The sequence below is a fragment of the Sphaeramia orbicularis genome, chromosome 17 (assembly GCF_902148855.1).
Source record: "Sphaeramia orbicularis chromosome 17, fSphaOr1.1, whole genome shotgun sequence".
NCBI lineage: Eukaryota > Metazoa > Chordata > Actinopteri > Kurtiformes > Apogonidae > Sphaeramia > Sphaeramia orbicularis.
Genome location: NC_043973.1, coordinates 55,739,387 through 55,756,010, shown reverse-complemented (window position 1 = coordinate 55,756,010; position 16,624 = coordinate 55,739,387). Strand labels below are relative to the sequence as shown.

Below are 16,624 nucleotides of genomic sequence, written 5' to 3'. Positions count from 1 at the left end.
AGGTGGGTTTCAGGGGGTCTCAGATGGTTTCAGGGGGGTCTGCAGATGGTTTCAGGGGTCTCAGATGGTTTCAGGAATCTCAGCTGGTTTCAGGGAGTCTTCAGATCTTCAGATGGTTCAGGGGTGTTAGGTGGTTTCAGGATGTCTACAGATGGTTTAAGGGGATCTGCAGATGGTTTCAGGGGAGCTGCAGATGTCGGGGTTAGCAGATGGTTTCGGGGGTCTGCAGATGGTTTCGGGGGTCTGCAGTGGTTTCGGGGGTCTGCAGATGGTTTCGGGGAGGTCACAGATGGTTTCGGGGGGTCTACGATGGTTTCCGGGGGTCTGTAGATGGTTTTGGGGGGGTCTCAGATGGTTCAGGGGGTCTACAGAGGTTTCTGGAGGTCTACAGCTGGTTTTAGGTGGTCTGTAGATGGTTTAGGGGGGTCTCAGATGGTTTCAGGAGGTCTACAGATGGTTTCGGGGGTCTCAGATGAGTTTCAGGGGGTCCTCAGATAGTTTCGGGGGTCTGCAGATGGTTTCAGGTGTCTCAGATGGTTTCGGGGGTCTACAGATGGTTTCAGGGCATCTGCAGATGGTTTCAGGGGGTCAGTATTCACTATCTTCATATTTGTTCGTGTATGATGCGTTCGAGTCCATAGTTGTGTGCTGTTTCTTTTGCCGGTGACGCTGCAGTGGTTTTCGTTTGTACTTCTGTAGTTTTTTCTGCAGTCGTTTATGTCCTGCTCTGAGTCTGCATGTGATGCGTTCATGGTCTCGTCCTCAGATCAGACAGACGAGCCTTGAACCTGCTTGTCTGTAACCGTGACAACACTGGGATGTTGTGTTCAAGGAATGTGGAGCGAGGAGGCGCGGAGGAACCGCCTCCATTATGTCAAAGACATTCTTGGAATATTTGTTGAACAGTGAGAGTGTGGACTCCACAGCGGCAGGTCTGAGGATTGGGCGGGGGTTTTCACATCCGTGACTGGATGTCACTTCCTGTTTGTGCTCCTCTTGTGTTATGTCTCGTATTCAGTCCATGAAACAAAAACATCCAGTTTATTTACATGTGATGATGAAGAGCAGAGGAAGAGAATGAAACTGATGAGTAAAATTAGCATCAGTACCTGAAACCGCACACCTGCTTTATTCTGCACATGTGCAGGAAAACTACTTCCTGTCCACTGGTGTTTCTGAATAATTTACAGCAGTTTGTGGGATTTAAAGACGGTAAATATGAATGTGTTCTCTTTGGTTTAGTGGTTTTGGAACATCTGATTTTTAATGACGTCCAATCCATTCATTAGCTCCTATTAGCTGAGGAGCTAACAGTGGCTAACACTATGCTAACTGAGCTAGCGATAATTCAGTCAGACATGAGTGGAAAGAATAAAAACCTAAAAGATTCCAGATTTTGTCAAACTCATTCATGCAGCTTCACTTTATTTCAAGGTTTACTTGTATGTTTTCACTGAATGTTGGTATTATTTCTATTTTTATAGTTTCACTCACTGTTTGTCCGTGTTCTATGTGGGACAATAAAGTTGAACTGAATCAATAAGACATCGAAGCTAACGTCAAATATTAGACACTGGTTATAAAAGAAACGTATATTTATTTGATAAAACATCTCCAGTTTTGCTGCTGTTACTTCGAAATAATTTAAAACACCTTTTATTCAGAAATATGAGACAGGAAGTGGGATTTTCACACATCAGCTTTATTTCACAATATGATTCTTCAACTAAAATAACAGAAACAGAATTAGATACTAGCTAATGTTAGTGCATTAACTCGTGGTCAGTTCCCACTGAATCTGCCACAGTGGATGGTTTTGGATTCACCTGAAACAGACCAAGGCTCATCATCCTTAAACTGTTGTTTCAGGTAAACGTCAGATTTCCAGGTGAAGTTCTATTTATCGTTTAGAAATCGACAGCTTTTGTTGCATTTGGTGGGTTTTGTTTGATGTTCTGTGGAAACTGAAAGTGGACTGGACATGAAGTGTCTCCAGTGGTGGTCTGCTCTTGGATAAATCTTCATTCCGTTCCTGAAGTTCAGCGTGGGTACAGTAAAGGTCAAACCCTGAATGCATGTGAACTGTTGGGTGGAAACAGGGGTTGGTTCAGGTCTGCTTGTTCATCGGACATGAATGCGTTTTAAGGTGGTTTATTTGTGTGATAAACAGAAACGGTTGATGGTTGAACTTCTGCTTTGTGGTTTTTGTGATTTTAAACAAGGTCTGTCGAACTCCTGTAGTCCAGGTTCCACATTCAGACCAGTGAAATAATAACAGTGAAGAAAATAAAACTATATCATGAAAACGTTTACATCTACAAATTATCCTTTAAAATGTAAATAAAACCATGAACAACCTGAAATTTCTTCAGTAAAATCAGTGTAATTGGACCAATATTCAGCTTCAGTTTATCATTTCTACATGTTCATTCTATCGTACAGATACAGTGGATCTACAAATACACGAAACATCTAATTACAGACAGAATATTGGTGGGTCATTCCATGTCAAATCACCCAAAAAAAATGACATTTTAAACCCCACCCCCTCCAAATTCAATGAAAATTGGTTTATAGGTAAATCCTAGCCAGAAAAGCCAAATGTTCAAATTTTAGCAAAATCGGACCAACAGTTTTTGAGATATCGCCATTTCTTTTTTCACTTTTTTGCGAAAAAGGGCGTGGCCACCAAATTTCAAAGTGCTGTATCTCAGCAACCAGTGGTCCGATTTTCAAAAATAAAGTATATTTGTGAAGGGGAGATCATAAAGAATCTAAATACATCATTAGTTTTATCTTTCAAGTGATATATCTCATCATGACCTTTTGACCTATATTTTGACCTTGAAATTGACAATTTGGGACAAATGACCCCGCAACGACTTTTCCTGAAAATTGTAGCCCAACATGTTGCCTACAACATATAAAGAAATTGGAGAGGTAATATTTTCATTTTGAAGCAATATCAATTAGAATGAGACATACTTGCCACTAAATGATCATCCCTGTATTCTGTGTACATAAACATGTATTATCCATGTACATCACATATTCACAAAGTCAAGAGAAGATATATGCCAATTATCAGTCTTAATATGGAAAATCCAGTGTCTTTAGTCTTTTTATGTAATGACATGTCTTTTCAGTGTCAAGAATCCATTTGTTGCATTCACTTGAAATCCTGAAAAGGTCATCTGAAGAGAGGCAATAGTTTCTAGTAGAGGAGGAGGTTAGGTACAGAGCAGTTATCACACATAGAATATCCGACTCCGGAATCCAACATTGGTCATCCCTTGATGGCCAGTGGAAGGTTTTAGCAGGTCCAGATGGATGCATAAATTTGATGTGGTAGTCACCGAATTCCTCAGAAATTTCGTCAACTAGTCCAATCCACGGATGTTCATCGTACATACAGCAGACGAAATTCTGCTGTTTTATTTCCAAGGGAATTTGCATGACCCTGGGTGTACATGTTTCATTGTTGGCATCTTGGATTTGTACCAAATTCTGGAGGACTGTCCTGCTCAGAGAGGTTAAGGCTTTAATCTGAGTGAGGGAGACAGGTACAAACGATGATACTGCAGAGTGCCTTTGATAGTCCTTGCTAACTGGAATCGAGGTTTGAGGTTTTCTTCGTTGGCGGCGACTTCATCTTGTGTGACATGAAAGAAGGAGATTCCAGGGATATTCTTGACACAGTATTCAAATATTGCTTTAGAATCCAGAATATAACCTTCAGTAACACACTGCAGACTGGCCTTTGTGACCAATCATTTTATTTTTATTTATTTTATTTATTTTTCATTCTTGTGTATGATGTAATTTAGGGCAGACTTGAGGTCTGCAGTTAACAGACATCAAAGGCTGAGGGAAATTTAGTGGCAGACATATGGTCTGCAGTTTAAGTAGGTTAGGTCATGTGACCCCTGACTTGTATTCTAGATATTTTTGAATAAAGTTTCAGTTGAGAATAGCATGCACTACTGCAAGCAAGTGGTTTGAGTTGTCTTGTTAGTAGTGTAGAGACAGAGAACATGTTAACCATGTGGTAAGCATATAATGTGTGAAATGTGTTGAATTGTGTGTACGGATGTACATAGAATGTACAGGAGTAGGACTTTTAGCTGTGGTAATGCACATTTCAAACTGATGCTGCTTCAAAATGAAAAATATTACCTCTCCAGTTTCTTCGTATGTTGTAGGCAACATGTTGGGCTACAATTTTCAGGAAAAGTCGTCGCGGGGGTCATTTGTCCCAAATTGTCAATTTCAAGGTCAAAATATAGGTCAAAAGGTCATGATGAGATATATCATTTAAGAGATAAAACTAATGATGTATTTAGATTCCTTATGATCTCCCCTTCACAAATATACTTTATTTTTGAAAATCGGACCACTGGTTGCTGAGATACAGCACTTTAACATTTGGCGGCCACGCCGTTTTTCGCGAAAAAGTGAAAAAAAGAAATGGCGATATCTCAAAAACCGTTGGTCCGATTTTGCTAAAATTTGAAAATTTGGCGTTTCTGGCTAGGATTTACCTATAAACCAATTTTCATTGAATTTGGAGGAGGTAGGGTTTAACTCATTGGGTGATCTGACATGGAATGACCCTGGTACAATTAGTCTGATTAAGGCTGGATTCACACCTACTTAGAGTTCATTTCCTCGGAAAGTCCAGACTTTTTTTCTTTGGTGTGGTCCACTTCCAAACGGACTCCGGTCCAGTTCAGTTCTGCTGTGAATAGAACGTTCTCCAGCCCAAACAAACCATGGAACCATGAGCCTTTTTATTCCTAATGAGTCACCGTAGCTCCTGGAAGGAGCCGAGTATCATGGGTAGTCAGAGCTAGGAGCAGCAGCCATGAGCTGATGACAGATGTGGACCAATGAGGACACTGAATGTCTCATGGACACGTGGTTACAAGTCCATTTGACCAAACTGGATCCAATCAGCTGTTGTGGACAGTTCACATTATTTCAGTAAATATGTGTCTGTAAAAATAGAACTGAAAACCAGAACTGTACGTAGGACCTCCATGTTTGTTTTCATCAACACCTGCCGTCTCTGATTGACCCCGCCCCTGACTTTTCTGTCCAATGCCAGTGCAGTTGGTCACATGCTACTTCTGTTTCCAAGTTTTGGTCCACTAGAAAAAAGTGTAATGAGAATGTGATCGAAAAAATAAAGTCCGCGTTCAGTCCAACTCCAATAATGGGACCAAAGGCCTGTCCAGGTGTGACAGCTTCATATTGGTTCAGTTTATTGACATATTTTGTTAAATGGTCGTTTATAAATGTGAATATTGTCATATAATTTTACTTCTTTTTTTTTGGTTTTACACTAAAACAGAGAATCAGTTGTATTTATCATTATTTATAGGTTATATTGTTCTTTTTTTCCTGGTTCTGATCCACTTTAGATAATATTGGTCTGAATGTGGAACCTGAACAAACATCAGTGTCATTTTTGCATTTCCTGGGCCTGTTTGGACCCTTTGGTGTCCATATGTTTGAGCCCTGTTCTAATCCGTCCCCCAGGTGTTTTCTGCTCTGTGATTGGTTGTTTTCTGCTGCCGTTTCTTGCCGGTCTTGTTCTTTGGCACCCGTCCGTCCATCCGTCCATCCTTTAGACAAAGGCTTCTTTAAGCGCTGTTCGTTCTCTGTACGTCAGGTGTGTCGGCTCTCGCTCATCAATGGGAGTTCACAAAACATGCATCTGCCTCCCACATTCCCAGAATTCCTGCCGCTGCTGCCGTATGACATCACACCTCCCATTCATCCTCCCTGAGTCCGACTAATACCACCTTAAAAACACAGCAACACACAAGGGATTAACGTCTAAATGTGACTCAAACCTGTTCGTGTTCCTTCACAGCGGGTTGGACGGAGGTAACGGTGCCTTCACAGGTCGTAGGAAAAAGCAGACACGCCTCTGTTTTTCTGGGACAGGTTTAGTCAGCGACCAGGTTCTGGTTCTGGTGTCGTTATTCCTCTGCAGTTTTCTACCGACAATCAGATAAAAGGAAGGGATGACATTTGACCTGTAACTAAAGGTCAGAGGTCAGTGTCAGTAGGTTTCATAATGTTCTACAACAGTGGTTCTTAACCTGGGTTCGATCAAACCCTAGGGGTTCAGTGAGTCAGTCTCAGGGGTTCGGCGGAGGTCAAGACAACACTCGACTCATTAGTCGGGGTGTGTGTGTCGGGGCTAAGTTCCATGTATGTAAACACAACGGCTTCGGAGACTCTTCTCTGATTGACATCCATATACCACGGTGTATGTTGTTGCTTATAGCACTACAACACATCGGAAGTGTTTATATCTCTTCTAATCAATCTGATGATGAATTATTGAGTATTTTCCACATCGTTGTTATGACTTTTGATACTTCCTGTTAACACGGAGGCAGCCATGTTGTTAGCGTTTGTTTCCATTTTTCGGTCACCGCACTGGTCAGTTACAATCATGTGACGACCGACGCACCGTCGTGGATGGAGAAATCGTATTACGCTAAAGCTGAGCTAGTGCCCTAATAAACAATGATCACAAAAATACTGAAAGAGTATAACGAGAACTTTTTTTTTTGATTCACTACATGCAATTATCTTTTTTTTTATGTCAAAATTGCGTGGTTCGGAAAGTTCGAAGCGAGATGAAACGAAAACGGGTTGACCTGACGGCCTACACATACATATACCAAACAGCAGAAGTCACTGATTTGCAGTAAATATTCATTATTATTGTAGCCTGATGGAAAATTAGGTGATGGGGTGTGTGTTAAAATGTTAAAAATGATAATAGCATAAATACAATAAGTTCATTATTGGAATACATAAGGTTAAAAATTTAAAACCAATTTCAGTGTGGTTGTATTAAAAAAGGTCATGTCTTTGTGAAAAGGTATGGAATTTGTTGTGAGTTCATGCACTGTATTGGTTTTGTTCTTTGAACACAGTGATGTTAATGCACGGTTCATTTTGTGTACCAGTAAAACATATACCTGTGTCTTGAATTTGAAAACATCATATGTATTTTTTAATAAAGAAGGGTTCGTTGAATGCGCATATGAAACTGGTGGGGTTCAGTACCGCCAACAAGGTTAAGAACCACTGTTCTACAAAAACACCATAAAAGCCTAGAACACAGGTGTCAAACATGTGCCCCGGGGGCCAAATCTGGCCCCCCCGCCAAAGGTTCTGTTCTGTCCCGCGGGATGAAAGTGCAAAAATTAACCTGAACAGTCCAGGTTGTCCAAATCCTTTTGGTTCAGGTTCCACATACAGACCAACGTGATCTACATTAAAATAACACAATAACCAGAATAATGACAACTACAAATTTTCTTTGTGAAAAATTAGGTGGAAAAAATTTAAGTGAAAAACTAACATGACACTGTGAAAATATTTACATTTACAAAACTATTCTTTCACAGTAAATGCAAATAAATACATAAATAAATCAAAGATGAACAACCAGAAATGTGCAATTTGAACAATATTCTGCCTGTTCCTAAATGTTTGGTGCATTTATGGATCCACTGTGATCTGAAGTTGTGTTAATAATAAGAGATGGAATATTGTAGAAATTGTTCAAATTTTAGTTCCAAACTCCAAAATTTGAAAATATTCTGTCTGTTACCAAATGTTTTTGTAACATTGTGTGTAAATGTATATGTATAAATAATAAGTTGAGGCATAATATTGTTAAAATTGCACTAATTTTTCAAATTAAATTTCTGTTTTTTCAGGTTATTCACATCTTTTTTGTAAAATGTAAATATTTTCATAATTAAATGGTTTTTTTTTTGTACTAATAAAGGAAAAAACTTGGATGTGTCATTATTTATAGGTTATTAAGTCATTATTTTACTGGTCTGGCCCGCTTGAGATCAAATTGGGTGAATATAGCCCCTGAACCAAAATGAGTTTGACAGACCTGGCCTAGAACATCTCAAAACTAACTGTCCAACAAAACTCAATGAAATTATAACTATTGTCAAAATATTACATTAAATAAATGTTATTTACATGTCACTTTATATTAGTTACTTTGATAAATTGTACAAACATTTGTTTTTCTGTAGCTTAACTTTTATTAACGTCTCTAGTACATGTTCATTTATATCAGCTGAATTTGATGAATACTATTGTTGTATAATCTAATTTGTACAGTTTATGAATTACTTTTTTTTTTTTTTTTTTTTAACTTTATGTCATTAAAACCATGGAGTCGGATCAGTGGCACTGGGTTTCTATTCAGTTAATGACAGATAGATTGAAAAAGTCACTTTTTCTTCAGTTTTCTCTGTTTCTGAAATGTGTTAAAGATGAAGCCTTTTGGAAAATATCAATCAATGTGAGGGATTCATTAAATATTATGACTAATACAAAGGAAATGGACACAAACAAATCCTAACATACTGTAACATAAGTGACAGTATCATCAGCGTTGAAAGGGTCCTCTTTTTTTTTTTTTTTTTTTTAACTTAACATATTTTCCAGGAAAAGTCACTTTTTTCTTCAGTTTTCTCTGTTTTGATTAAAAAAAAAACAAAAACCTTTGAATTGACTCTGAGTTTAATAAACATCTACATCAGGGGTGTCAAACTCATTTTAGTTCAGGGGTCACACACAGTCTAATATGATTTAAAGTGGGCCGGACCAGTAAAATAAGATAAATAATAGGATAAGACTGATAAATAATGTCAACTCTAAGTTTTCTCTGTTTTTGAGTGAAAAAGTCAAATTTCATTATGAAAATGTGTACATCTACAAACCGTAACATGAACAAATATGAACAACCTGAAAGTGATTTTTTTTTTTTTTTTTTTTTTAAATATGTGCAATTTTAACAATGTTGCACCTAGTTTGTCATTTATACATCACAACTTACAGATCACAGTGGATCTACAAATACACAAAACATTTAATAACAGGCAGAATACTGGTAAAATTAGACATACTACTCTTAAGACATTTCAGTTTGTTCATATTTGTTCAGGTTATTCAGATTTTTTCTAAAAGGCTCTTCTGTAAATGTAAACATTTTGTGTAATTTTACTTTTTTAAAACTAAAACAAAGACAAAAATTTGCACATTTTGATCATGTATAGGTTATGATAGTATTTTACTGGTTCTGACACACTTCAGATTGAATTGACCTAAAATGATTTTAACATCCTGATCGGTAATATCTTCAGTGTCATTTTTGCATTTCACACATTTATCCCACGAGCCGGGCCGGACCCTTCGGTGGTCTGGTTTTGGCCCCCGGGCCCTATGTTTTGACACCTGTGATCTGCATGATCAGTGAATTAAATATAAGAAAATACAGGATTTACACAGAAAGTGTAAAAAAAACCAAACAAACAAACAAAAAACAGGATGATATTAGAATAATGCAGATAAATGACTTAATAAAGGTTTAAATAGAGAAAAAAAAATCATTTGGGAACTGACACTAAAGTATCTCTGGGTCTTTAAGGTCAATGTGTGTCTCTGTGATGCACACTTTAGTATTTATTTATTTATTTATTGACTTATTGATTTATCCTGAGTGATGGGGACATACCATGATGAACCCAGTATCCGATGGGACGTTTAGCACAGGTGTTCAGTTATCGGACGTGTTGTTCTGACAGTCGGGAGTAACGGCGGAATCCTCCAGAGCACCGTCCCACATCAGTCCGAGGACCAACTTCCTCAGTAATGATCCTCCCAGTGCAGCGTTTACAGCGTCCTGCAGCTACACCGACAAAAGAAGAAGAGGAAGAGGAGAGAGAGAGAGAGGGAGGCTGCACTGGAGCTGCTGCAGAGAGAGAGGAGGAGGAGGAGGAGGACGAAGCCGAGCCCAGCGGCGCAGTCGAAGACACTGATTGGATAAATGCAGTCATCCTTCAGAGCGGCGGCGGCGAGGGTGAGCCGGGGTTAGAATTACTGCTGACGGAGGATGCAGCTGTGACCAGAGGAGGAGGCGCCGCTTCATGGGACCGACACGGACCCACACAGCTTATGCCCATTGGCTGACAGGTGGCGTCCGACCGGGCCAATCACGGCCACGTCCTCATGATGGGGAACAGCTGCGATAGAGGTACGCTCCATCATGGCCAGGTCATATGACCGCCCTGCCACTGCTGCATGTCGGATAACTTTGACAGGGAGGCGACAGAGGTTCGGCCGCCGCCTGGCTGTGCCTCTGTCACTCCTCCCCCGTTGCCGGCGACTCAGCCAATCGGATTGTCCATTTCAAACACACGGCACATGAAGTTTACGTCCTGCAGCTGCAACTTGATCCAGCACTTTATGAAGATGAGAAGCGCTGAGTGCTGCATGCTGCGTTCACCGTCTCTGCTGCGTTCACTGTCTCACATATGTCTCCGCTGCGTTCACTGTCTCTGCTGCATTCACTGTCTTACATCTGTCTCCGCTGCGTTCACTGTCTATGCTGCGTTCACTGTCTCTGCTGTATTCACTGTCTTACATCTGTCTTCGCTGTGTTCACTGTCTCCGCTGCGTTCGCTATCTTACATCTGTCTCTGCTGCATTCACTGTCTCTGCTGTGTTTACTGTCTCCGCTGCGTTCACTGTCTCTGCTGCGTTCACTGTCTTACATCTGTCTCCGCTGTGTTCACTGTCTCTGCTACGTTCACTGCCTCACATCTGTCTCTGCTGCGTTCACTGTCTCCGCTGCATTCGCTGTCTCACATCTGTGTCTGCTGCATTTATTGTCTCTGCTGCGTTCACTGTCTCCACTGCGTTCACTGTCTCTGCTGCGTTCACTGTCTCCACTGCGTTCACTGTCTCTGCTGTGTTCACTGTCTTACATCTGTCTCCGCTGCGTTCACTGTCTCTGCTGCGTTCACTGTCTTACACCTGTCTCTGCTGCATTCACTGTTTCTGCTGCATTCACTGTCTCACATCTGTCTCCGCTGCATTCACTGTCTCTGCTGCGTTCACTGTCTTACATCTGTCTCTGCTGCGTTCAGTGTCTCCGCTGTGTTCACTGTTTCTATTGTGTTCACTGTCTCTGCTGCGTTCACTGTCTCTGCTGCGTTCACTGTCTTCGCTGCGTTCACTGTCTTCGCTGCGTTCACTGTCTCCGCTGCGTTCACTGTCTCACATGTGTCTCCGCTGCGTTCACTGTCTCCGCTGCGTTCACTGTCGCACATCTGTCTCTGCTGCGTTCACTGTCTGTGCTGCGTTCACTGTCTGTGCTGCGTTCACTGCCTCACATCTGTCTCCACTGCGTTTACTGTCTCCGCTGCATTCACTGTCTTACATCTGTCTCTGCTGCATTCACTGTCTCCGCTGTGTTCATTGTCTGTGTTGCGTTCACTGTCTATGCTGCGTTCACTGTCAGTGTCGCCCTGTTGCATAAAGTCAGTCTAACAAAGCCACACTGCCACAGAGCATCATGAGATAGATGCACCGGAGTATTTCTGAAGTATCTTTGATGGTTCATAACATTCACATCCAATGCTTCGGACAAACATGTCATGGTGATAATCACTGATATCAGCTGATATCATTAATAAATCCCAGATCAGTGTGAGTTTTAGTAGAAGTTCTGATTTTCGTGGGTGACATTAATGAACCTTCTGAGGTGCAGATCATTGTGTTGGAGGTTTAACACCGTGTTCTGTCAGCATTTGGACCAACTGTACAGAACCGTCAAATGTCAGCAGAGGACACTGATGCCAACAGTGGAACCATTTTGGCCCGTTTGGGTCCACGGGCTGTATGTTTGAGCCCCCTTCTCTGAAACATCTGTGGAAATCAGAGTGGGTGCAGATCACAGACGTACAAAAGCAACCTGTTCAACAAACTCTGCAGGTGGAAAGGCACACGTTAGTTAGCCTAGTAGCATTCATGCTAACACGCTGACCACTCCCACCAGGACGTGAACATTTGGACAGACCCGCTATTTAATGAGCTGAAGATCAAATGAAACCAGTGGGACATGTTTACTAAGATCAAGGCTCTCAAACTCATTTTCTTTCAGGTTCCACATTCAGCCCAATTTGATCTCCAGTGGGCCAGACCAGTAAAATAATAACAGAATAACCTATAAATAATGACAACTGCAAATTTTTGTCTGTGTTTTAGTGCAAAAAAAACCCATTAAATTATGAAAATACTTAATTTTAAAACTATCCAAACAAAAAAAAGTGAATAACCTGGAAACACTGAAATTGAAATTAAAAAACTTAAGAAAATTTAGTGCAATTTTAACAATATTATGCTTCAACTTATCATTTAGGGTTAACATTAGCAGAAGGGTTAATGTTAGCAGAAGGGCTAACGTTAGCAGAAGGGCTAACGTTAGCAGAAGGGCTAACGCTAGCAGAAGGGCAACATTAGCAGAGAAATTGATGCTCATGGGTCAGAGACACTGTCCCAGAGGAGAGGTTCAGGACACTGTCCCGGAGGACGGCTTTAGACTATTTTCCCTTCTCAGTAATGTGCAGCTGTTCTTCGGTGCTGGTTCTGTGTAAAGGTGCTATATAAATAGTTATTATTATTATTATTATTATTATTATTACTACTATTATTATTTTCTGTTCCCAAAGCATCTGAACCTGTTGCATGTGTTTGTGTCAAACACTGGAGTGTTCTGTCGTTGAACTGTACTGAACCCGTGAACAACTACACACTGGTCAGTCTGACGATGGAGCTGCTCTTTGCTCATGGGCACTGGAGCAGCATTTTGTCTCAGATGGGATCTGAACTGAAAGATGTTCAGACCCACCCACCTCCACATGTTTGTCCATGTCCTCCGTCCATGTCCTCTGTCCATGTCCGAGCTGATGCTGATTGGCTGTAACTGTCCGTCTCCTTCTGTCCTATCAGAGGTGTCTTCAGAGCGGTCTCCGAGGAGGAGGAGTATTTCTGGTCTGGGTTCAGAGAAGACCATCAACCCTGTGGACAACCCAAACTCATCACCCTTCAAAGTCCCGGTGAGTAGAAACTGAAATCTCCCAGCGTACCTGAACATGTCCCCTGAGTCCTAGTTCTGTTCATCAGGACTCATTCAGATCTGTCATGTGTCCCATTGGTGTGGACGTCTGAGCCTCGTCCACCGTCACATTTAAGTAATGAGTGGAGATGTAAAAATGTGAACATTTCATATCACGGTTATTGTGACCAAAGTTATCACGGTTATCATTATTATTATCACTGTATTGTTGAAATGTGCTCAAAATGTTCAAAAAATACTAATACACGCTGAAATAACCTCCTGAGGCCCAGGAAATGTCAGCAAAGTACCAGCTTTTTTGTTCTTTTTTATTAAATAAGTATGTATATTGGGAACATCATGAGGCAACAGTTTTTTCAGATGCAGTTTTTAAATTTTTTATGGAATGTCCTTTGTGGTGGACAGTTTCTTTTTTTTTTTTTTTTGTATAAACTTGTGAAATTCTTGTCCACCAATGTGGACAGAAAACACATAGCTTGGTCTGAGGAGGATAATTAAAACCAGGTTTATTTAGAAAAAAAAAAAAAATGAATAAAATAACAAGCACAATGTCCTTTTCTGTTGCAGAAATGTTTAAATATGAACATGTAAAGATGACCCCTTATGGACAGAAGAGGGAACTGCACTTTGTGTAAATTGTAGATAAAAAACAAGAATCCTGTAATTCCATTCAGCGCTCCAGACTAGAGCTGCAACCAATTCATTGACACAAAGTGATCCAAAACTATCATTCAACCACAATTCTCCTGAATCAAAGTTTTGTTTCCTTTATTTCTCTGCTGTTAAACATTGGCTCCACTGTTGTATTTCACACGAACTTATTGTGACACACAAAGAAGCTTTAATTCAGGAAAACTGTAATAGAATATCTCCCTTCAATCAATTTGAGTCAATTAATCGAATCAGGAATTTTTGCATTGGCTTCAAGCAGCTAATCGATTAATCGGTTGCAGCTTTACTCCAGACTAGATGTAGTCTGATCTAGTCTCAGTGTCTATACTTTTACCCTTGAATGGGCTTCAGTCATTACCGTGGTGCTGTAAATGCTCCTGATGCTCCAAACATGATTCTGAACACATGATGTGATTATTGTCGGTGCTGCTGCTCTTTGATTCTTTCTCCTATTTGAGCGGTGGCTGCTCTATTTTCGTCTGACAGATGAGACTTGTCTGAGGTTCAGAAGTGGAACAGCAGGACGTTTAGTTCAGTCACGTCTTCGCTTTGTTTTTTGTATTGGGATGTGATCAGCATGTGGTGGTCGGACCCAAACAAAACCTTCCCTAAAGTCAGAGTTGTGGCTGATCCCAGGTCAGATGGACTATTTTTAGTCTGGACTCTCAGTTGATACAGACAGAGAGCATGCTGGGAGCACCGTCCAAACATCCCATAATGAGGATCAATCTGTGTAATCGGTCATTAGGTCTGAATGAAGCAGCACATCTGAAGACGCTCCGGAGCCGTTTCCTCCCATGAGCCTTCACTTCGATACCAGCCAATGAGTGAGGAGGGTGATGCGTTTGAGGTTATTAATATCTCAGGAAATGAGGCCGCTCCCTTCCCTCTGCTCGCCGTCGCTCTTTTATTTCCACTCAACAACAGCCACTTTGATCAGATCGGTATCAGCTGCCTCTAGAACCGGTCCTCGGCCCAAAGCCCGGGACTGTTCCCGCTGTTTGGTAGAAGAACTGTCACCATTGCAACAGGTGTATTTAACCGTTAACTGGATTGGTACGGGTGCTTGAAATCCTTGAAAATGCTTGAATGTGTTTCAAGGTCTGAAAAGTGCTTGAATTTCAGTTTAACTGCTTGAAAGTGCTTTTAATTATAAATAATGTAGGACTGTGACAATATACCAATACGGCGAACTATTGCGATATTTAATATTATTGTGGATTACACTGGTCAACAGAGATTTTGCTACTGGGGTGAAAACATGTGTTATAGGCTATATCATGTCCACTGAGTTCTAATCTGAAGTCGAAATTTTGCCAGCACATCAGGATTTCTTGTTATAGATAGGCTTTATTTTTAATGAATAACCGCATAATAATGATGGCCGTGTAAATGCAAGAGAATAAAAGTATTTTGGCTCAACAAGCTCTTGAAAGTTAAGGTGTCTTTCATGCATAGAATAGCTCTTCATTTTACAACATATAGTTTTACAATCACATAATCTTTTTCACTAATAAGAGCAAAATGGAGAGGCGTCGCTGTGTAAATCACCCTGATAACTTTTGCTATATTTGTGGCAAATACACTCCACGTGGCCAGCGTAAAAACCTTGCTGACAGAGTGAAAACTGCCTACACAGTATTACTTTGGATGTAAGTTGGAGACCAAGATAAAGGCTGGGCACCCCATATTTGTTGTACTGTGTGTAATTCAGGCCTTACACAGTGGTTAAATGGCAAAAGGAAAGGTATGCCATTTGCTGTGCCAATGGTATGGCGAGAGCCAACAAGCCATGCTTCTGACTGCTACTTCTGTATGACAAATATTGCTGGATTCTCTAAAAAAAACAAGTCAAGCATTGTGTATCCAGATTGTATGTCTGCTCTTAAGCCAGTTCCTCATGACTTAGAGAATCCTGTGCCAGTACCTCCAGCAGCTGCTGCAATTGAGAGTAACACTGATGATGAAGAGAGCAATGGAACTGATGCTGATGAAATGAATGAACCTGAATTTCAGGAAAAGAAGCCTCACTTGCTCAGTCAAGAAGAGCTCAATGACATAGTGAGAGACCTGGCACTATCCAAAGAAAAGTCTGAAATTTTGGGATCTCGACTACAACAGTGGAACCTCCTGCAGACGGGCACCAAAATTTCCCACTTCAGGGATCGCCATACAAGCTTAGCTGTGTTCTATAACACAGAAAATAATGTGTGCTTCTGCCTGGATGTCAATGGTCTTATGCATGAGCTAGGATATGAACATGTGGCCGATGAGTGGAGACTCTTCATTGACTCCAGCAAAGTAAGCCTCAAAGCTGTACTGCTCCACAATGGTAATATTAAACCATCCGTTCCTTTAGCCCATGCTGTAGGAATGAAAGAAACATACGAGTCAATGGAAATTCTGCTGAAACTGATTAATTACTCGGTTCACAAGTGGAATATCTGTGGTGATCTCAAAGTGGTTTCCCTTCTCACAGGTCTGCAGTTAGGCTACACGAAACATATGTGCTTCTTGTGTCTTTGGGACAGTCGTGATGACAGAAATCATTACTCTGTGAAAGACTGGCCAGTAAGACTAGAACACACTATTGGTAGGTACAATGTCCAGCATAAGCCATTGGTAGATCCACAGAAAATCTTCCTGCCACCACTTCATATTAAATTAGGTCTTATGAAAAATTTTGTATAAGCAATGGATCATAATGGTGAAGGTTTTCAGTGTCTCAAAAGGAAGTTTGGCAAGGAGAAATCTGATGCTAAGCTGAAGGCAGGCATATTCATTGGGCCCCAAATACGTGAAATGGTGAAAGACAATGAGTTTAAAACTAGGCTCAGTCCTTTGGAACTTGCAGCATGGGAAGCATTTGTGCTGGTTGTGCAGAACTTTCTTGGGAACCAAAGAAGTGAACAGTATGCTGAAATAGCTGACAACATGCTTCAAGCCTATCAGCAAATGGGTTGTAGAATGTCA

General features: G+C 40.8%; 1 protein-coding gene across 1 annotated transcript in view; it reads left to right on the top strand.

Moving 5' to 3' along the window:
- LOC115437496 (ras GTPase-activating protein nGAP-like) overlaps positions 1–16,624 on the top strand; it is an 88,630-nt gene that overhangs the window by 39,626 nt on the left and 32,380 nt on the right. The window contains 1 exon segment of the mRNA XM_030160695.1: positions 12,853–12,959. Within this exon segment, the coding sequence (XP_030016555.1) occupies positions 12,853–12,959 (107 nt within the window).